Below are 24515 nucleotides of genomic sequence, written 5' to 3' on the forward strand. Positions count from 1 at the left end.
ATTGCAATAAAACGGCAATTTCATACTTTAACCCCTAATATATTGTAATACTTACTCATGAATTTCTGTAGAAAATAAATCTAATAAAAAAGGCAAATAACACCACTGTCGCCACTTTTTAGCTTGTGTGCAATTCAAACTTTACGCTCTATTTTCATATTTGAATAAGAGTTAAGAGTTATATTACAATATTTCAGAATTTTTTTCATCCTGGTTCAGCCATTCACCAATAGGTGGTGTTTTAGTAAAAAATATTACTAGGCTGAACATGCTGAAACTCATTTTTCGTTACACTAAGAACTCACGGAGCGGAATTAACCGCACGACTTGCAATTAACTCCCACTAACTTCACGGTCCGTTCCGCAATCGCAACGGTTTCGTGCCCGCAACAGCGGCAGCTACGTGCCCGCAACAGCGGCAGCTACGTGCCCGCAACCGCGGCAGCTACGTGCCCGCAACCGCGGCAGCGACGTGCCCGCACAAACTTGCAGGGTCGTGAGTATTGAAATAAAACCGCTGTCTAGCAGCACCGGCGGGTGGAAACCGCTCCGTGAATTGTTAACCTTATTAACCTTAAACTGACGCTACTCAACGATTGATGTGGTCCTGCCTAATCGATAGTTGGAAACCATTGCGGCTGTTTTTAATATTTAAAAAATATTCCATTTTTCATACTATATCTACACTGATACTGGTATTATTAAATGAATATATTAATATAAATTATTATTATTTTCTTAATGGCAGCCACTAGGCTTGCACCAGTGTCAGTTTTATAAGAATAATATAAAAAATATGGCGACTGTAGCCAGTGTCAATTTTCCATTATACGTTACCACGGGTTGGTGAAGCTGTCACTGTCAAGAGTAAACTCATCTCATCACTCATCACTCATCAACGAATTTAATAAATTAAATTATGTTGTTTCTTTATGAAGTATTTATGTAATTTTCTATAATTGTTTCTAATTTATTTTGCATGCACAAGTAAAATAAAGCCGATTTTATTTTATTTATTTTTTTAAATGCATTTGCTATGGACATTGAAACAAAGTCAGAAATAGTAATAAGAAAACCAATCTTTCGACTTTCCTGCAACTTCAATCCAACCTTCTTTTATTTTGAATTCATTGGAAAAACTTACAAATTAAAAATACTCTACGTTTTATCTGCGAGTATAATGGAATTTAAATATCTTAAATATCTAAAACACATAAATTTTTCTTCAAGCAACAGCAACATCCAAATTGACATAAAATTGAAACGGTTGTCCGAAATATGAGTTCTGTTAAAGTTACTCGAAATAAAATGTTTAGTAATAATAATAATAATAAAATAAAATAAATCAATTTAACGTGAATGCTTTTCGCTTCGATATTTTAGGGACTTTAATTACAAAAATCATAGTAAGAAATTCAAACTTTTCAGTAAAAAGTTGTTGTCGATAACATCAGTCTTCGTAAATGAACATCACTATATTTGAGTCTAGAAATTTCTATGGAGACAAAAAGAAAACATTGAATAATAATATAAATAGTAATTAAAAATGCAAATAGCCGGTGGAATGTTATCTCACTGGTTTTAAAATTTTTGCTTTCACTCCAATTTTTACAAGGTGTATCGCTACAACTTGGTATTTTCACGTTTTACGAGAGATCTTGTATGTACAACGATCGCCATGTCACTGTGGCGATGATTGTAGACGTGTCACCTCGATATGGTCATTTTGACGACACGAACCACGCCCCCCATACCATATATCATATATACATATTTTGGAGCCGTTCTAATTAAGTAAGGCTTGAACACTTGAACAGTTGCGAATAACTTTGACGATTTGACCTCTAAGCAGTAGTAACAATTTTATACGACATCTACGATCACGCGCTTGTATATACACAAAGTCAAATAAAGATAAGTTGTAAATTATAATACGGAAGAGCCATAAGTGGTTTTTCTTTTCCAATCTATACCTACGTTGTTATCCCCTCAGAGACATTCGAGAATAAACCATCGTAAAAATAAACATTACATAATATTTTAGGGTCATAATCGTAATAGCATAAATAGTGAAAGTATTAGGTAAATAATGCAATGATTCGATGTTTACGTCCTATCAATTAACAACTAATACTACTATTTTCAACTATAAAGCAGAAGTAGAAATGAGTAATATGTAGTTAAAATTAAAACAAATACTTTTATTCGCTATATTTTAAATGCATTTAACAAACGTCAATATTTACTAATTAATTATGCGTCATTGAAAGTGTAACTTTTATGTATTATTTATTCAATTTGTTTTACATAATACACTTACTCGTAGAGTAATAATAAAAAGAAATAAAAGTGAGTACGACCAATACGACCAATTTGTTTTTAACTGATGGAAATATAACGATACGTACTTTGCGCCAGTTTAAGTAAATATACATTAAAGTATGTACTTTATTCACTAAATTGTTAACATTAAAAAGCGTCAAAATCTAAATAACGAGAACAAGTAGTTTAATTGAAGTTGGAGTGATATTTTCTGGTTGAAGCATGGGTTCGTCGTCACGAGAGCAAATATTTGCGATATTTTCTGGATCAGTGGTGGTTTTATTTTCTATTTTCTTTAAAACAAAACTGCAGTACGCGGCAGTGGGCGGAAAAAAGGCACACTGCGTAGTGAATGGAATACAGTATAGTTTCATTTCTACTAAATAAAGTGAGTATATCTTTGTGTCCCGCGGTGCAGCGGGACGCAGCCTGACGTCACCAGTTTGTGCCACCACGGGCACTACAAAACGAAACTGGGTTTCCAAGCAATAAGGTATATTTGTTTGAAAGATAAACATTGGCTGAGCGACATCAGTCTGCTTAGGGTGAACTTCGGAAATAGCAATACGATATATAACTTCATACATATGTGCTTAATAAAATGATTTTTTTCTTCTCACGGGAATCTACTTTACGTGCAGTATTTAGATTTTACATACAAATAGTATATAAGTACATATAATAGTCCACATAAGACGATCTCGGTAGCCCAACAGTTTGCACTGTCGAAACTGCATGAGAAGGTTCCAGGTTCGATTCCCGGCGGAACCAATTAGGGGAAATGTACTTTTCTAAAATGGTTTTGGCCTGGTGTTCTGGATAGTGTCGCGGAGTGAATTCCGTAACTCTTGGTCCCGGGTTCGATTCCCGGTAGAATCAATTTCGGAATTGAACTTTTCTAAAGTGGTTTTGGCCTAGGTATTGTGGGTAGTGCCGCGGAGTGAGTTCCGTAGCTCTTGGTCCCGGCTTCGATTCCCGGTAGAACCAATTTGGGAAATGTACTTTTGTCTGTTCTGTTACCAACCACCTGGTCTCTAACCAGGGAACTCCCTGTATTCCTTATGAGTATCAGAGCAACTGAATTGAAACATGGGCATTACCAGAACACCCACACCAAACCCAAGTTCAGAAAGTTCGTTTCCCAAATTTGTTCTATCGGGAATCGAACCCGAGACCAAGGACAACTAAGTACACTCCGCAGCAGTACCCATAACACCAAAGCCAAAACCATATTAGAAAAGTTATAGGAAATAAATTTGGTCCTATTGGGAATCGAAACTGGAACCTTCTCATCCAGTGCCATATTATTTGCGTGTATAATTAACAAATTTAACGCTTCACCTTAGATTTATTTTTATATCGGCATATCTATATTGTCTAGTCTCTTTGGTAATTATTAAAAAAATACAGTATAAAAAAAATTCCAAAAATAAATAATAGTATAAAAAATGTAAAATATAAAAACAAAGTGAAATGTATATACACAAATTAAATTTAACACAAATAAAAGTAAAATTAATTAAAAACAACACCTTTTTATAGCATAAACCCGCTCAAAAACACGCGCACTCTACCCGTCGCAAAGCCTGAAAGGCGACTGAACGTATATACTGCGCAGAGCTCGCGCGTGGAGAGGAATTATTTTTTTCAAATAGTAACACTTATGAACTATATAGTTAAAAAAAAGTGAACAATGCATATTATCCGAAATTAAGTTATCTATTTTTTCGTGTAAAAATTATAAACAACGGATGTTTGCATGTAAAGAGAAATTGCTTTTTATTCAATTTGAAGGCGTAACTTTAAAGTTTATTTCGTAGAAATGTGCTTAATAAATTATAATTTTGCTCAATACAATCAATTATTTAAGGACTACTAGCAATCATATTTTTTTTGTGATTATTGGACTATTATTATTATCAGGAATTTAATTTAAAAAGAGCCTAATTCATCAATTTGGCACCTTTTCCAGCCTTAACCAGGGCAACTGTGTAATTCGGGCAGTAAACATCTACATAGTCCAGTAATCGCAGATAAATGATAGCCTGCCGCCAAGCACCTCAACGCGCCCTTGCTTAATCCTCCACTTAGTCATTTCTAGTTTCTGTCTGGCCTCCATAAAAACATTGTAGCACCTTTTAGTTACAGTTTCGACACAGTGACCCACTTCGCTTCTGGTCAGACGACTGATGTGATCTGACTCCAAAACTATAATGTTTTGAGGCAGTGTTAATCGTCAGGATAGCGTCTTCGTTCTTAGCTTCGGGTACGCCGTGAAGCAACAGCATCTTGAGCCTAGATTGCATTTACAGTCCATCACATTCCGACATGAGCAAGTTGAGTTGTTTCTGTAGGTTAGCCAGTGCATAGCGAGGCTACTATTGTTAACACCTCCGCCAGGCGAAATATTCTTTAGTTCATCTTCGAACGAATAGCCATCTTGGTTATTGAATTAATTAATACTTCAGTGTTATGATTAGAAAGTTACAGGTGTGCTCGTTCCGTGTTCAAATTGAGTCTTTGTGTAAATAAGAAGACAAGTGTGTTAGTGAAAGAATAGCGGTGAAAAAGTTTAGTCTCTACATTCGACTCGCACTGCATCTTACGTAGCCAATTGAGCGGAACCGTTTATAGCTGAGAGTTATTCTGCCGTCCACTGACTAAAACGCGGCAAAGTGACAAATAATGATCAAATATTCGTTTTAAATAGCAAAAGATAGAGCACAAAATTCTCTTTTAAAAACAGTTAACATTAGTTAACGTGTTCGACTTATCGGAACTTACCCTAACGATGCATAGCTGAAATATCATTAAAAAATTTCAATATTCTAAAACTGGGTTATGGTTTTTTATGATATCTCAAAAAATATTTTGTCACTTAGCCGCGTTTTAGTTAGCAGAGCAGTATTCTAATCCTAATGATTTTAAAGATACCTAATGTGCCTTAATATTACAAAGTTTACCTTTGTGTATATATACTATTTCAAAATTACCTGGTTTTGTACCTTGTTTTGTTGATCGAAAGTACTAAAACGGAGTCTTAAAAATACTCGTGTATAATAATCGTGATCAGGAGGTATGTACATATCGCTCATCCGGTGTAATAAAGGCATAATTGTGTAGTTTAGAATTTCTCAGGACAGAATAAGTTTTCCATTTCAATTTTGTTTTTAACCGACTTCAAAAAGGTGGAGGTTTTCAATTCGACTGTATTTTTTGTGTGTATGTTACGCGATTACTCCAACTATATTTGTGAACCGATTTTGTAGATTGTTTTGTTCGAAAGAGGGTACCTCCGTATTGGTCTCATTGAAATTTGAAGAAAATATTCCACCTCTAAGCGTGGCAAACAAGGAGATTAATCCGGTTACGCGCACTTTCCGTTAACAGATTCTAATAAAACTTGGCAAACAGATGTAATTCCAATAAAAAAATCGATAAGCAAATTTTGAAGTCGGTCTTTTTATAAAATAGTTATATATAGTTATAGCAAATAAGCTATAGCGATTTGCACCATATTATAAACGTTAAGGTCTTGAAACTACATTAATGTCTTTGCTTTCCTAGTAAGTAGTTATGCCATGGGTCATCTTAGTTTTGTAAGTTTTTACAATTTTGTCGTTAAAACACCAGATAAGCGATATATTGATAGACTTATTTTAGGAATATTGTGTGCACATTCATGCTATTGTTCTGGCATTAATTATTCGTCGACTGTCATGAATAAGTCTCTATGAGTGTTGTCCGACGTCATTGGAATGAGTCATTGTAGCGCGCGAGGCGGGTGTGGAGCGCGAATAGTTTCGCCGTTCGACTCTAGACTTGTAGCCGGCAACAGTTTGACTGAGTCACCGGCGCTAGCGCGTATCCGCTGACTCCCTTACCCCAGCTCAGTCGCCGTTGAACGTCGCACACGCAAGTGTTGCTGCTCTCATTATCAGTGCATGAAAGAACGGTTTAGTGTCTGGCAGTGTTTACGTACCGTCGCTACATTTTGGATTTCCATTTAAAACTGGTGAGCATACTGATGAATAATATCATTTAAATCAAATGAAGGTTTAGGTCAGCCGCTGTTATAGAAATATCAGTCTTCATCTTCGGTTCTTGTTACTTCACTTCCAAGCGTCAAGCCACTGTAGTTCTATTTTTATAATCGTGTGTTTTTTTATCGTACTAGTATATAAACGCCTTTTATTTTTCATCCATGGTCTTATCTGTTATCCTCATTTATAATGTTTTTTTGCTTATTAAAGCCGGCCGGTCACCGGATGCATCGACTTCATTGCAACAACTAAACATCGAGCAGGCTGCCTGATTACAATGTTGTTCGCTACTCGTTACCATGTCGTTACTCGTTTCGTTCACTCAGATTTATCAAACTCAACATTTTAAAGTACAATATGAACGTGATTATATCAGATTATCGCTTTATAATTGTAGTGATCTTTCTCGGCTACCATTTCATGACCAAAATACACATTTTCTATAATATAAATTATCTTTATGATTACAAGTCTTTCAAGAAATTTCAAACATTCTCTTGGCAGCTATTATTGAAAGTGGGTGTACACTTTTTTAGTTGTGAGTTGTTTTTCTTAGAAATTAGCAATAAAACAAGTACCTATTATTTACAATAGTAGGTTGTTAAGACTATGACTAAATATTTTTTTTAATGTGTTGTTGAGTTTGCGTATAATCTTATAATGATTTATGCGTTGTCTGTAAGTTTATTACCTTGTATTCTTCGCGACGTACATTATTAGTCATCTATTTGAAACTATGCCTAGATGAACATAGTAAACATACGGTAATTTGTTTTTGTCCTTGAACCATTTTGTGATGGTAAACAAATTCCCATCGAATGTCTTTTAATTACATCATTCATTAGCTTAGATATTCATTAACTGCAGTCTGTACCCGAGAGATTGAAATTTTAATGAAAGATACATTCGAATTATAACAATGATTCAAATTTTTATTTGTCATTAAAAAGTAGTCAGTTTTCAATCCTGCCTCTTACAGTAGTCAGTACGTGTTTTCAAATTTTGCATTTCATTGCTAGAACTAAAAAAATCGTGGTCAAGGTAATCGATTCCATTCGCCATTGTATAATGCCTGTACTGATGTGGAAAACACTCGTAATTAATTAGACTCCATTCAACTCTGCCGCATTGTACCGTTGTCGTATTCTAAATCTCTCTACGGAAGTTGAAATTGCTGGTCATGTTCTATGGTGCCTCTAATAACAAAGTAATATATTATGTTTCTGTCATTCCAAGTTGATTATTATTAATTTAGTAATAGGACAATTTTCAGGTTAGTTTTCTCTACCTAATTTCGGTGGCAATTTTTGTTACTAAATATTCGAGTATATTGTTCGTGAAATATTAAATAATATTTCAGGATATTACACTCGAATATTGAATAATACTTCCTGATAATATTCTACAATATTTAAATAATAAAAATTGCTACAGAATATATGTGGAGAAAACTAACCTGAAAATTACCCAACATATATTCGTTTTCCTCACAAAATATCGAATATCACTGCACATTTCATTCCGTTCTCATAAACTAAGCATTTTTGAAAAATGGATAAAGCAAAATAATATTGATTGGGCTCAACCCGCATTATCGGCGTAAGTTTGTGGTTAGTCACATAAGGGATGACCTTACTAACTACTTGATGACATCAGCATATGACATGCAATCGAAAGTGATCGATAGGAGATGCATTAATTATTGCCAGGGTACGAAGCGATTATTTCGCTCTTAAGTACACATTTGCGATCCAGATTTCAATGGTTTGCGCTGACATGGCTGGCACGCCTCCCACGGTCTATATGTAAATATAGAACGGGAATATTACTGGAGAGCGCAGCTTATGACAACACTCCTCGTAATAACGCAGCATCTCTTCACATTTTGATACAGGTGCCCTTGACACTTGCCGTTCTAGGTCACTCATGCTTTAAAATTTAAAACCCATCTCACTGGTGTGAAGTTGAGACCAGAGGTAGGTGGTCGGTAAAATGTACACGAGTCTCGTTTAGTCAAGGGTGTTATAGTATGTAGAGCAAGCTGAGTGGCTCTCACTCGTTTCTTGCAGCCTTCGCCTTACTCCACATACTTACTCCACCGTAATCACAAAGCCGTTTTAAGAGTCGTCAGCTTGCGCTCTAGGTTCATATTGGTATACTAAGCATATTGGAATATAATTTATTTATATTAGAATCTCCGAATTAATTTATGAAAATACCGTTAAATTTCTCCATAGGTTTATATCGGTGGTTTAACGCCTGTTTAAGCATGCCAAACGTGTTTGCGTTAAGCAGGTCAATCGAGGTATGAGTGGCTATGCTATTGCCAGAACATATAAGGCAGTACACACATATCATGGCACATAAAATACCTGTCATTAGAGCAACAGATGGTTCTTAAACACGAATGACAGACACACGAGGTCCAGATTGAATGGCTCGTTAATTTAATTTCGACTACGAAAGTAAAACACACCCACGCTACGAAACGTCGTTAATGAAAAGGAGACTAAACAGACTAAGTAATTAGGTGGGATGTTGTTTTACTTAAAATGTCTTTATAAAAATGAATATTTTTTACAAAGATATTAAATTTCTTGTATAATGAGAATCCTCTGAAAAATAGGGTAGAAATTTTCCCGAATCCTTATACATAAGTAAACGCTTAAATGCTCTGGCCACACAGAGGCGGCCGCGGAAGCGTTCCGGGCGCGGGATTTTTTGTAATGTACCAGTTCTTATGAACCCTGCCACACTGAAAGGCGCGGCGGCCGCGGGGCGAGGCGGCGCGGTGCGGGGCCGCACGCCATGACAAACAGGCAGAGCGGGCGCGGGCCGCGGCCGCGGCGTCCGCGGGGCGGGTGCGGTCGCGGGTGTTGTAATACATTGAGTTCTATGCAACCGTTCACACAGCGCGTCAGTGGCGGGGCGCGATCCGGGAGCGGGGCTTCAGCGGGCTTGGACGTTGTATTTTTTTACAACTAGGGAATGTGTTTTAATTGATTTTAATCAAGTTTCAAGATGAATTCGACGGAAAAACTTATATCATTGGTGCAATCATACCCCAGTTTATTTAATACAAGTGATAGAAATTATAAAAACATAGAAATTATTTGGGAAACAATTCCGAGGAGCTAAATCAAGATCGTGAGTATATTTTTTATGTTTTTAATTATTATTAAAATAATTGCCATATTTTTCTCTGATTTCAATTGCATAATCAGACGATCTTTGATTTGTACGAATTGGAAGTAGTTCATTGGCCTCAACTGGTTGAGAATCGCTCTGTTGAACCGCATTGTTACCGTTCTTACCCTAATGAAATTGTGTAAACAACACGTGACTTTGACAACTTCTATTGTCGTTTCAATATCATATTGCATAAAACGTCTATAGACTTGCCATTTCTGTGTTAGCTGGCCGAATACGTTGTGGAAAACGTCTCCCTCCATCAATAACAATCAACTGTGAGATACCTCTTCTCTTCTCTAAGAAAAAAACATGACGCCGTAGATTATCTGTTCATTAGTTATGCAGAAACATTTAAAAAACTGAAACCCACAATTCAAGCCGAAATCAAATTGAAACTTGCACACATTTTTACAGAAGCTGAACTGAACGACCTAGAAGAAAATCAAATTTCAGAAGCACCGGTACAATCTCCTTAATTTACCGTAATTAGCACAACAAGTAATAACGATCAAGAAAGTATCCCAGTTTCATTGCAACTAATTCCTGAAGACTTGTGTTTCCCATTATGGTACCTGTAATATAGTTGATGACTAAACTACACAGGGTAATTCCAAAAGGTATGGTACTGAATTAATGCTGTGATAACATAAAAAATGTAATAAGAAATGATGAATGCTAATTTAATAAATAAAAAGTTAAATAAATAAACAGTAAGTTTAATAAGTAGCAACCAAGGAGTTTTATAATTTTTATTAGAGTATTGAATGGTCTACAAAACACTTTTTGTTTGAATAAGTTTGCATTGTTAGTTCTGAGATGTTGATTTTTATGTTAGTGACTCGGATTCATTGCTCCCGAGTGTATAAGTAGGTATATAAGTTAAGTATAATTGCAATTATGCATTGTTCATAATAATTTAAGTAGGTACATAAAATGAAATAGAATTGTTGTTGATTCTACAAATCTTAGATGCCTGTTATTTGTTAAAATAAAAAATCATGGGCCGTAGGAAGCCAGCATTAGACTGATAGTAAAAGAAGTTTGAATTAATTGTGTTAAGATTGTTGATTGTTCATAATAATGTAACTTTCGATAGGGACCTATTAATTATTTGTTAAAATAAAAATGCCCAGCGAGTTTGTTAGAAATAGAAGTTTTAAGTTAACTATGTTAAAATTGCTCAAAATAATATAAGTAGGTACATAAGTTAAATACAATTGTTGTTACATAAATCTTAGATAGATACATATTATTAGTTAAAATAAAAACGCCCAGTGAGACTGCTACAAAAAGAAGTTTCAAGTTAATTTCAATTGCAATTCAAAATAATCAGATGACAAATAATTTGTCAAAATAAAAATGCTCAGTGAGACAGATAGAAAAAGAAGTTTCAAGTTAACTATGTTAAGATTGTTCAAAATAATGCACTTATGTAGATACATAACTTAAACAAAATAGTTGGTGTTATACAAATCTTAGATAGGTACTTATTATTTATTAAAATAAAAATGCCCATTTGGACTGATAGAAAAAGAAGTTTCAAGTTAATTACGTATATAGATTGTTAATAATAAAGTAAGTAGGTTCAGTAGTTAAATACAATTATTATTGTTGATTCTACAAATCTTATATAGGTACCTATTATTTGTTATAAAGAAAATGCCCAGTGAGTCTCACTGAAAAAATAGTTTCAAGTTAACTGTGTTAAGATTATAGAATTTTTTTAATGTTTTTAAATAAACAATTTCTGTTCATATGAATAGTTTGATTCAAAACCTTCAAAGTAAGTATACAGAGTATCCCAAAACTCAACGATAACCTGGGAACAGAATGTTGCCTAGCTTGTAACTACCCAGAAAAAAATATTTAAAAAATCGGAGTCATTTTCTTTTTGTAATATAAGCATTTTAATGAAAAATGTTGAAAATGTACGCCCTGTACCCCATTTTTAAGTACTACAATTACAAATTTGCTAATTTTGCTGTTCTAGTTTTTGTAACGATAACCCGAAACAGCCCAGCTAATGAGCACAATGCCAAAGAAAGCCCGAATTACTCTAGTAAACTCTAGTTTCAGCACTAAAAAAATATGTATTTAATTTTTTCTTGAAATTTTTAGCAGATTTTTTTTCAAGGTAACTTTAACACCCCATACAAAAGTTTAAAGAAGTTCTTCTACATCACTATACGATAGTGACATGGACCTTTCTTTATTTGTGTTGAAAATGAAATGTGGCGTGACGCTTTTGGTGTCACACCGGCCGCCTTCGTGCCGCTGTCCCGTCACGAACTACACTCGGGATTGCTGTGTGGCATGCCCCGGCACGCATTCGCTTCCCGCAGGTCCGCCCCCGAAACGCTTTTCCCGCTATACCGCGTCTGTGTGGCCTGACCTAAAATCTATGGTATTTTAATAAAAAGCTTAACAAGTAATAATTTGATAGAAACAAGTTAATTGGTAGAAACCATTTTAAAACACTTGGTTACGAGATGAATTTTTATGAACAGATTTTAATGACGCCGCAATCTTTTTATGACTGTTAAAAATGTGATTTTGACCTTCAGTGCTAATGGTCTTTGAGACGATTTGCTTTTAAGATTTACTTAAAAGCAAATCGTCATCAGTAAATTTCTCCAATAAGGCAAACATCACCTGCTCTGAAAAAATAGCCCAAATTTCGTTTAACTTTGAAAGATCGACTGCTGCAACGTACAGTATCGAAACTACAAAATGCATACATTACAGTAGACCAGTTTGAAGGTATATTTTGACTTAGAATAATAAGTTTTAATAGTGTCGTGAAAGTGACACCTAATTATGATAGCTAATTTTATGTGTCTCTCTTAGGCTTTAGCATAATTTAAAAATTTTATGTATTTTTCTAGATATTTCACTTTCAATAGTTTACCTTGTTAGAATTTGCTAGAAATTAATCGAAAGTGGTAGATTCGTTTGTATTCAGTGCTTGTAAAATTTGAACAAATATTGAATCTACCAGTTACGGCACTTTTCATTGACAGCTTTTATAGAATCATTAAAAGTTTAACACTTTCGATTATTTATACCAAGTAATTTACGGTCGGAAAGAGAAGGGGATACCAAACCAAACACTGATTTTATAATTTACTACTACTTATTACTATATATATTGCTACTAATAACGAAATAAATATTTTTTTTTTGTATGGAATTCATTACGTGTAACATAGACAAATTAAATCAACTTTTAACTATAATATCTTAAATGAACTTTTGTACTGTAGCATGAGTTCTTTGAGTCTTTTAATGTAAATATTTTTTTTACTTTGTAACATAAAATCGAAAAATAAGTAACGTGACAAGTTTCAGTCTTGTTATTTTTTTATATATAACATCAAGTGTTGGGACGAACAAGTTGTATGCTTGATGGTAAGCTACACGCCTATCCATAACAGTTGCAGTGCCACCCAGTTACCCTTCAAAACCGGAACTCAATAATGCTCACTACTTCATTGAATGTGTAGGTTTATCCATGACATGCTCGCAGACTGCAGACTTGTTTACGCGACGGCGTTTGACATCAGCTATATGTTCTTTGACGCGGGTACAAATACTTCGCTTTGTTTGTCCAATATAAGAGAGACCGCACTCACAGTCAAACTTGTAAACTCCTGCATCCTGTAAGAGGATGCAGGACATCACATGCAGAACATCCCACATTTCACAGGTCTCAGGTACTGAGAAATCTTCCTCAGGGGCTTGAAATAGGTCTTGATAGATGCACGCCTGAGGACTCTTCCGATCTTGTCTGTAACACCTCTCACGTAAGGTAAGATGGCAGGTCTTCGCTCGACTGTTGGTGGTTTCACACGGGGCCTGCGGCATTGGCGTGGAATCTTCAACTTATTCGCATGCAGGACTTGCCTTATATGCTGAAGTTCCCCTGCCAGATGATTACTGTCGCAGACGCCATGTGCTCTCTGAAACAAAGATTTGCCCACGGTAGCTAACTGGCTAGGATGGTGATGGGAATTACCATTGAGATACCTAACTGTGTGGGTTTTCTTTCGAAATACAGTATGGCCTAAGGTGTTATTATGATTTCTTTTAATTAAAACATCTAAGAAAGCTAAAGTACCACAATTCTCTTGTTCCATAGTAAATTGGATCTTAGTACTGAAACAATTAAGATGGTCCAAGAAAGAAGGTATGCTATCTTTAGGTAATATTGTGAAAGTATTATCAAAGTACCGTTTGAAAATCTTCGGCCTAGCTGGGTCCTTGGGTAAAACTCGCTCCTCGAAGTCTTCCATGAAAATATCGGCAACAACGGGAGATACCGGGGAGCCCATCGCTATACCGTCAATTTGTAGGTAGAATTCATTATTCCACAATAGATAGCCTGATGTTAGGCAGTGTTCTAATAATTCTGCATATTCAATGGACATATTATGTTCCCTCAGCTTTCTACGTACAATTTCAATGCAGTCTTTTACTGATAGTTTGGTAAACAGCGACTGAACATCAAAACTGACCATGGTGTCATCATCAGTTAACCGTAGATCTTTGATTACACTGATGAAACGTCGGTTTGTTTGAAAAAACAAATATACGCGATTTAAATCCGGAAAAATAGTTTCATTTCCTATGTATAACAATCGCGAAAACCTAAGAACTCGTTACATTTTGCAGTTTCGATACTGTTTGTTGCGGCAGTCGAGATTGATGTGTGCTTAGTTCGTTTTCAAATCTATTTGATGATGCGTTTTTTGCATATTATAAACTTTTCATGAGAAAACTCAAATAATGTAAAACTTCGTTTAGATTAATCAAACATTCGGATCTAATATACCACGCTAATTAACCACCCCGCCTGAAGCGGAGTTATTGATACGCCTTGTGGTTTTTAGTTCTGTGGTCTGTCTTCTATACAATTCACCACACTAGCTGGCTCGTAGCTGTACATATCTGTAAGAGTGTATGTGCAAATGTTATTATGCAGCATTATTGGTTGGTAATATAAAGGATTTCAAGTATTTTTACATATCTTTAAAATGCTCTGTATTGGTTCTTTCGCTTCTCTATTCACTTTTTTAATTTTTTTGAGAGGGTCTGTAGTAAGTAACATTAAGTAATAAAATACAATACACAGAGCGAATTTAGAAAAAACGTAAGATCCCTAATTTCGTCTTATTCCGTTATTCCATTGTTATATTTTCGTGTTATTCTTAATGTATCAACTAATTTTCTGTATTAGTTACCATCATCAATCAGAAATTGATTTGCTGTTGCTTAGTTTTATTTGTTTCTTCAAATAGTGTATAAAATATAAACTACGGCCGTAGCAAATGAGAACGACTTAAAATATGTTACAGTAAAGAAAAACAACTCTAATTTCCCGTTTTGGGTTTTACAAGCGTAATAGTAGCTTTATTGTATTCGAATTGGCAACCCGAAATAGTAAACCTACTTTGACGATGATTAGAATGAATTACTTAAGGAATTTCTTCGTTATTTCGAAATTATCGGACCGGAACCTCTTTTTCGCTTTTATTCCCTACATTACTCTTTTAATTTTAATTAAATCTTTTAATTAAATCGGGAAAAATAGTTTCATTTCCTATGTGTAACAATCGCGAAAATCTAAGAACTCGATATGAAATTAGTTTGTTCGGGATCGCAAGTTATGATAACTAAAATTTACAATCACATACCAATTTACATAAAAGAAATACACAAATTTAAAATATTCTCCAATCAATTAAAAGAATTCCTCATATATAAAATTTATTATAATATTAAAGAATTTTTTATTTAATATTTTTCATTAAGAATAATAAAACAGAAGCAATATTTTTTTCATGATTCAGTTTGGAGTCAAGATTTCAATTATCATACACAGACAACCGATATCAATTTCAGGTCATCACTTTGTATCCCCACCAGACTGAGTAGCATTGTCGCGATTTTGTTCATTCGGTTTCTGGCACTTGTCGTTATCGAATATGCTCCTTGCTGTATACTTCCTTATAATGTTTTTGAACAATAGCTAAAAAAAGTGACAGGCTTTTGGTTTATTAAGCCTATTTTGCCTGAGTAAAAACTAAAGGCAATGCATGACATGTTAGCAGTCACTTATATAGAAAACATAGTTACACCAATATAGTTTATATTGAGTTTGTTCCCAATTTAAAAAAATCTGAGATATATTTATTTTTCGCCGTGTGTGATTTTCTATGAGGCATGGCTCTTCTCATTATTTGAGAAGATCCCGTCCTATTTCTGCTACTTTAAGGTTTGGCACTGAACTGTGTGCTTTCATGCCAATGAGACATACTGTTGGGTCCATAACTTTTTGGTATTAGAAAACATAAATCTTCAGTCAAATAATACCTCAAATAATATCTCTAGTCAAATAATAGTACCTCTCAATTGTTCATTTTTTTTTTCAAATCAAAATCGGACATTTCTAATAACAAATAAATATTTTGTTGAATCTAGAGTGGCTTTGTGACTTGAAATAAATTAATTTGCTCTTGGATTAAATATTTATGTCTTGTAACTAAAATACACTTTGAGACGTTTTTTATAGGGAGAGGATCGTTTTGTTGGATTTAATAAATTTGTCTTCATAAAAAGAATTTTGTCTTTTTCTAAGTAATCTGTTTTTACAGTGTACATGTAGTTTAAACATTCTCTGATCTTCATTCATTGATCTTTCAAAATTATACCATGTATTTACAATATTTATTATTTTAATATAATTTTTTTCAATAACTCCGCCTTCTTTATTACGACATAGTAAATATACATTTATATATAGCTACTAATTTGTAATATACACTTATGTCTGTTGAACGTAATTATTAAATCATAAACACACTTTGTCACGTCAGTACAGTACTAATTACTGACGTGACAAAGTGTGTTTATGATTTAATAATGCTAACATTATATACTGGTCATGGAAATAGATTTTTAAGTTTGAATTGTATGCTGTTGGATGTCCTTTTAATAAATAAATAAATAATGGATCAAGTGCCCAAGAATGCGGCGCATACGACTCATTTATTTGCGTTAATAAAAAAAATGTATAATGTATGGAATTAAAATACGAATTCTAATGAACTGTATCTTGCAGGCTGAATTAAAACTACTATTATTAGTTTTCGGAGCAACAATCGCTTCCTTCCACTTCCTGAAGAATGCTATAATTGGAGATGGATTAAATCACGTACCTTTGATGTATTCTTCCCCTGGACTATAGCAGTTCATGACTCCTATTCTTCTTAGTGGGGGAAATATAATTTACAAGCCACAGTTTATCATTCCTCCTTTAATTTAACGGAGGAAAAGCCGATTGTGAAAAAGATGGCTCTAAACATTATATACCTGTCATACCAGGTATTGTAGTAAAGAAACTACTTAGCCCGAAAAAATTGACTGTCATCGTTCCCACAGAGCCTGAGGTTATAATTGAAAATAAACCAATTGTAATTCGTCAACCTCCTGTGTTACTACCTTTTACGATGCCTGAAATTCCTACATTTGTGGAAGAACCAAAAACATCGACTCCTGTAACCGAAAAAAATATTCAGAAGAAAAAGAGAATTGCAAATTCCTCCTCCTCCCGTTCTGCCTAAAATTCCCGTATTGCCTATCCCAGAAAATGTTGACATTTTTCCCAATAATTATCCGTTAGTCCCTGTTATATCTGGCATTGAACCCTTACCAGCTATATAATAAGCTCTTATCAGAAATATAATAAGTATGTGTCATCTGTTATGCTAGTAACCAAGAGTGTATCTACGTTTCATACGGAAGTTCGTTCTAACTGTATTATCCTCGTTATATGCAAACACTTCGTATCGCAAACGAAACCAAATATTGTGGTAACTCAATATTATGAAATTACTAAAAACACAATTTGTAAAAATTAAAAAGAAAATTGAATGGGTCTTATTGCGAATAATGTGATACATGATTAATTATTTATAAACGAGAATATGTGTATAGGTTTCATTCAGTATTTTTATTTTGATTTTCAAATCGTGTTTTCTCAATTCCACCATGTTGAGTAACGACAGTATTTGGTTTCATGTCCGGTATGTAAAATACCTTCTTTTAGTAAACCGTGAACACATTTGCGTAACATCGTTAATAATTTTAGCCCGTCCTTGGCCGTGCAACAGCGCAGCGCCCAAATTATCGCTAACAGCATCTCATTCCGCGTATATTGTACAAAGACATTCAATATCAAAAACGATAAAGTTATTGAAAAAAAAAATATTCCGATCTTCGTCTTTTTAAGTCAAAGGTTCTACTAAAATACTGATATTTCTTTGTCATTTCCTATTTCTAATGAAATATTGTTATGTACAATGTAAGGTATACCTTTGTTTTAAATGACTTAATATACATATAAAATGAAAAATAAATATTTATTTTATATATATTATAATAAATAGGGCACAGTGATGTTACCTTAATTAGGTTTAGTAATTGCAAAGTACAATCAACAGTGCACTCATCTTCTATATTATTATAATCTATATTAAACTACCTCTGTGGCCGAACGGTTACCATGCTGGATTGCCACGCAGAGGTTCCGGATTCGATTCCCGGGCCGGGAGAAATATTTGTATGGCCTACATTTATTTCTATCATGAGTTTGGGTGTAATTTTGTGGTTGTCAATGTGTGTGTCCATTGCGCCCGCGATACAGGGGTTGTCCCTAATGCGGGGCCATGATTACAATAAACTTATATTAACACTTATATTATTCAATCCTATGCCACTTATCATAAGAACGATATGATCGTTCCATTTGCATATAGATTCCATATAAAGCAGATTATGCTGTTGACTACAACTACAACCTAGTCGACTGCATATAGTCATTTATACATACATATGTATACTAGAAATGTTATTTAGCTTTACAAGTCTTAAAAAACGTGTAGTCAAGAAACATAACGCGCCGTGTCCTAAATAATTTTCAGTGCTTTTGCGCAAGGCTCTGTATTTGACAAACAGATACCTACATTAGACTTCGTTTCGCTCGTTAACGTTTTAATCCTAGCTTCAATTTATTCTTGAAAAGATTTTTGAAGACTTTAGTGTCTTCAAAAATCTTTTCAGCAAATCTTTTGCGTCATATATAAGAATATCCGACCCTGTCTATCCGGTGGGATGAACTATGGTCCGCAGTATGGGAAGGAGGTTCTCGTCATTAATGCTTTGACTCACTGCTTGGCCTCAAACTAAAATAACTTGCCTGAAACTGTAGATTACAATGTACTCGATGTCAGTGTCCACCGATACTAAAATATCACCTTGCACGTAAATATACGCGCTAGTATGTCTGTACGATTACGCTACTGTACCCAGAATTAATAATTACGTTCATTTTCTGGTACGAAATATGTTAATCATTGTTAATTTTCCTAATTGCTGTAAGAATGTTTTATAATCCAAAGAGCTGTCGCCGCTGATTACTGAAGTCTGTCGTTAGTAGCAAACTGGATTGGGTTTCAATTCCTCGAATTTCCAAATGACCATAACTACTTTGGAAAGTTCTTGGTGTTGTTTTAATTTTCAAACAGTTGAACTCTTTTGCGGTTGTTTAAGCTGTCTTCTGTTTTTATTGACTGTGGCGGGCATATTAACTTTAAACTGTTCACGCAGAAAACATTTTGTAGAGAATCACATCGTTAAAGTTTTTTCGTGCTCCCAGCTCCCAGAACGATCTTAGAACATCGTACTTTTATTAATTATTCATTACTTCTACGCACTTAATGTCGTTAATGCGTCGCTTAGCTGCCGCCAGCGTGTCCGACGATAATTCACTCAAAATTACCTTAACTTTTTTAAATAACGCACACACTCAACAAAGCCTAGGGAAACCCTGTGTCGCTGCTGCCATGGACCCACACATAGACAACCACAAATTACACCCTAACTCACGAGATAAATAAATGTAGTCCACACAAATATTTCTCCCGGCCCGGGAATCGAACCTGGGACCTCTGCGTGGCAGTCCAGCAAAACGCATGTAAATCACGATTTCAATGCAAGAATCTCTTTTCTGTGTCGCAAAGGCGTATCGTCTGCGCTTAAAAAACACGCCGTGTGCATAGGTTCTTAAGTTTTTCTACGACGTCTAGCCACAAAGTACTTTTTATAAATATAGCAACGCCACACTTGGCTCTACATAAAATCTCACAATTTTTTACGTGTAAATATTTTTTTATTATTGTGTATTGTAATGGTATCAATTTAACTTATGTGAAGCATCGTTAATAATGTATATTTTTTTATTATTATTATTATTTTTTTATGGCACAATGTACAGACATCAGATACAGAAAGTGAGGAAAATAAAAACACTTAAAAATTAATACAACAGGCATATCTGTGCCCAATTATTACTGTGCTCAACATTCATTTTAAAACATTTATAGTATAATATTTATATAATATATAGTATAATATATTTTTATAATGTTTCCCTGCGTAACCATTTTAAAAGTTTTGTTTCTGAAAATTGTACAACTTGTGTACGTTCCATTTTGCAAGAGATTGATTTGTATCACCAATTTACTGTTAGGAAAAAAGACATCATATTTTGGTAAGGCAAATTTGTGTGTTTCTGCCTGTTTATCTTAAAAGCCATTTTTTTTTAAATTACTTCTAATGTCTCAATTTTTGCAGTAAATCAGCGATCTTAGCCAGGTACAGCAGTTATTGATGTTTTGTAGCTTAATTTAAAATTTTGCTTCATTGTAGCGTAGCATGCAATTTTCACTTCAATGCATTGTTTGATTTCAAAGAATAGATTCTACTTTGTACTATTATGTTAGAAAATCTATTTTTAGTTTCCAAAGTTTTTAATGTTCTTCTTTATTCATAAGCCAGTGAAACACATTTTCAAGCAAACATATCTATTTTAATTGTTACCTCTGGCAAAAGTAATTTTTCATTAAACAACACGATTTCCATTCTTATAAAAGAATAAAATAAAACAATATCCGTGTGTCCAACGTTCGTCTATTTTACATAAAAAAACGACCTCGTGAAAACAAGTATTTATATCATGCGACGAATCATATCATACTTCGAAAAATCATCACTATCGCTTACTATCTTTGGTCTCAATTGATAATGAACCTGTACTGGGCGTAGTTATACGAGTATATAAGTGACTTATTTCGAACCACTCAAAGCACTTAAACAAAACTAACAGTTAAATATTTGCGGTTGTGTTACAAAAATATGGATGATTCAGGGGATAAAACGAGGACCAAGAATATGAGACATTTAATAAAGTTGTTCGAAGCTCGGGCCAATCAATTGGATGATGATGAAGCGCATGATTTGCAAGATGATAATCATAATACGGACAACTTATCCGCTACTCCTTATGGTACGTTTCAAAATCAATTTAATTTTAGGTTTTGATAAGATAGTATTTTGTAAATTAATTTTTTTGTCAAGGTAATCTCGTAAACAAATTTGCAATACCTATATAAGTACTCATACATTAACAAGTTGACAAATATTTAGGCAAAAAGTAATTGCCTTGTTCAACTCGCTTATCTCACGACTAAATTTTGAACAAAGGGCACACCCTTCTCTCCTTAGGGACCTCGTTGTTTTGTCATAGTAATTAAATACAACGCTTGTTGGTCGTAGTTTTTGGTTGCTTTTGTTAGTTCACTTTTGGTTATTTTCTCGCTACATTTCTTTTTACCATGTAGGGCTTGAGGAATATTGTCAACAGAAATATTTGGAGGCCATCCAATAATGTACTCACTTGTCAATAAATTTGATTTATTGCTAACGTTATTTTGCGATATGTACTCCTGTTTTTCTGATATTTTACCATGGTTCCCTTTTTCATCATGTTTACATGTACTTAAAATTACATGCTGTGCTATTATTGCTTTTATAGCAGCAGTTCGTGCTCATAAATAATGGTACCATCAAAACATAAATCCCGTAAACAAATTACATTGACTTCCACGTGACCACATTATGAATGCTGAACAAATAGTCTGAAAACTCTTTTGAGTGCCGTTTGATAACTTTATGTTTTAGGTATTTTAAGTCTTTGGTAACATCGTTGTAGATTGTCAGGCGACTGTTTTATTTCGATAACTTTATTTATTTTATAAATATATTTACTTTATTTATTTAATAAATAGAAGCAGAGGAGGCTTTTATTACCTGACTAACATGCTATTATAGTGATTGATTCGATAGTTAAGGTTTCGCCATATTAATTACGCCATAATAAACCGAAAACTATCTTTTTGGAAGTAACGTCGTGAAAAAAGTTAATTACGACGGCGTTGCTTATCGTATTTATGCAAGTAGAAAAGTATAATAATGTGTCTAACAAGAGCGTTTCTAAACATTAGATAATTTTCTAAAATGTAATCAGTTTGAATACATTACGTACGAAAGTCATTTTGTTGAATCTCATCGATCTGTCAAAAAACTACATCCACTTTCAAAACTATAATATTAGTTTCATCATCGCTCTGTTTCAACAGGCGTTTGGGCCTTCTTTTGAAATTCGAAAATAATTTTATGAAATTGAAAATAAAGAAACTAATTTTCAGCTAGGATAATCTGAGACGTTTCTGAGTGGGCTGCCTGTCAGCTTTTTGGGATTTCCTTTTATCTCTGAAAATGGCTTTTCGGGGAAGTTGGATTAAATCCGTGGATGTATTATTGTGTGTAATATTATATATAACTGAAAATATTCAAAAGTATGCTGAAAGGCTGCCTCGAGGTGATATGATTTGGTTTCAAATGGACGGGAAAATTTGAATTACGTCGTGAATGATTGAAGGCTGTAGAGATCGTATTAATTTGTGATCCATCAACCGCTACAGCTCACTGTTCTACGAAGGTTTACCAAACATATGACTGTACTGGCAAAATAGGCCGATCGTATAATCATATTCCTCAGCTTACTTAAAAAATATTGTTGGTAAAAGTGACTTATTTCTCCAGCAGTGAGCGAGTTCGAGCCGACAGCTGCGAACCAGAGCCCCGCAGCGGAGTTCGAAGCCCTCATCGAACGGTTGGAGCGAGTGACGTCACGACTCGAACGCCTGCCGCTGCTGCGCTCGCGCTCTAACTCCCCGCAACCGCCCTCACCTGCGCCCACCCCTGTGTCTGCACCTTCTCCGCCACCTTTCGACATACCCGACGATTCCCTATCAGACGACATGAGTGTCAACGGATACCAAAACATTTTGCAAGTACGTACAACTTTGCACTAAAAAAAATTGCACTTTTTCGTTGTAGCGTTTACTTATATAGGTACAAGTAAACTTTCTTTTATTAGAGATGGCTTATCTCAGTATAATCGTTAAATTTTGTACAAACAATTTAGTAAATCGATTAAATTATAAAACTTCTATCGCAAACCTTTCTGGATATCAAGCCAAAATAATGCCGAAATGGCGTAATTACACTTATCTTTACCGGTATCTATAAAAGCAGAAATGGACAAGAGACTATTGCCCGTAGGAATGTCTGTCAATACCATGCATTGGTTTAGCTACGGGCCATTCACAACAACTAATCCGTCCCATATCCGCGATACAAGTACAATTAATCAGCGCAAATAAAATACCATTATGTTGCTTATTAATTTCTTAAAAAGTATAAATATAGACATAACATACACACTTTTGCAAAAAAAAAACGTGCACCTAAGCAAATAAGATATTTGACTGTCACCTGCAGTAAATTCTATTATTTAACTGACTAGTATCTTCAGAATCTCAGAAATGAATATGCAGAAAAAGGTTTGAGCAAATTTTTTCTATTAATTTCGATTAACTAAATGAGAAAATGTCGTTCTAGTGTCAGTTGTCAGTAGAATACTATTCGTTAAGTAAAATAAAAATCAAAAGATTTTTATGTTTTTTTATAACGTAAAGGAACAATGGTAACAATTGAATAATGAGTGTGGCTTCCTCTTGCCAAAATCACAGCCTATATTCTTTTAGGCATGCTTTCGAGGATATTGCTTATGATCTCTTGTGGAATATGTTCCCATTCCACGGCGATGAGATTTTTTAGCTCCCTCATGTTTTGTGGTGCTGTCTGCGCTGACCTTACCCGTCGCTTCAGAACATCCCAGAGATGCTCTATTGCAGCCTTTCCCAAAGTGGGCGATAACTTCCCCTTGTGGGCGCTACAGACCTAAAGGGCGGTAAGAGATCCAGAAAAAAATGGGGGCGTTGTGTAGAGTCTTAGGGGGAGATTTGTAATTTCATCTAGGAAGACTCTTAGATACCGACTGAGCTCTCGACTCGCGACTACAACTTGTGAACATCAACTAATAATAATTAAGAGATTGCTCAAACTAACTCGGTTCGATATTTCTCTCCGTGTAGTTCGTATATCTGTCCTGTTTTATTGAGTAACTACATTGAACTATTAACAAATGGACGTCGGGTTCGCGCTAAAGAGTATCCGCACCTATAGGGCGTTAAAATCGCATACAGAGCGTCAATCGCGCAGCAGTCTTCGTTTGTTCGACTGACAGCGCGGTTGTCAATTATGCAGTACTATATATCATAATAACTTGTAAAAATTACTGCAGTAAAGTGTATAAACAGGATTTTGTATCATATTTTCACTAAACAAATATATTGTGTTTTCATAGTTATCATGTAAAAGTGTTATTTTGTACAGTTGTATAGTATTTAATTTATATATAAATTAATCGTAAATATAAATTACAAAAGCAAACAAAATAATTAAATTCTACACATTGCATGCGCAAAATGGATGGAAAGAGACCCATTACGTCAATTTCAAGAAGCGTATATAAACTTCTTGGTCATTTTCAATTGTTCGAACCATAAGCGATCGAAATATTTGGAACAGCCAGCATTTGAGTCAGCCGTGGGGCGACGGCTTAAGAATACATTGTCGCCTCCCCATACATGC

The 24515-nt window shown here is 34.5% G+C and overlaps 1 protein-coding gene across 3 annotated transcripts in view; it reads left to right on the forward strand.

Moving 5' to 3' along the window:
• The window catches only part of LOC113230395 (adenylyl cyclase-associated protein 1), a 46787-nt gene that overhangs the window by 4554 nt on the left and 17718 nt on the right, over positions 1-24515 (forward strand). Inside the window, exons 1-2 of one of the 3 annotated variants that reach the window (XM_026464305.1) lie at positions 6193-6337; positions 22560-22810. In XM_026464305.1, the coding sequence (XP_026320090.1) occupies positions 22778-22810 (33 nt within the window). In that variant the 5' untranslated portion in view covers positions 6193-6337; positions 22560-22777. Of the gene's footprint in view, positions 1-6192; positions 6338-22559; positions 22811-24515 lie in introns of those variants that run through there. The other 2 variants (XM_026464306.1, XM_026464304.1) reach the window with 2 other exon arrangements.

Source organism: Hyposmocoma kahamanoa, unplaced genomic scaffold (genome assembly GCF_003589595.1).
Source record: "Hyposmocoma kahamanoa isolate Upper Pololo Valley unplaced genomic scaffold, ASM358959v1 63, whole genome shotgun sequence".
In the NCBI taxonomy this organism is placed as follows: Eukaryota; Metazoa; Arthropoda; class Insecta; order Lepidoptera; family Cosmopterigidae; genus Hyposmocoma; species Hyposmocoma kahamanoa.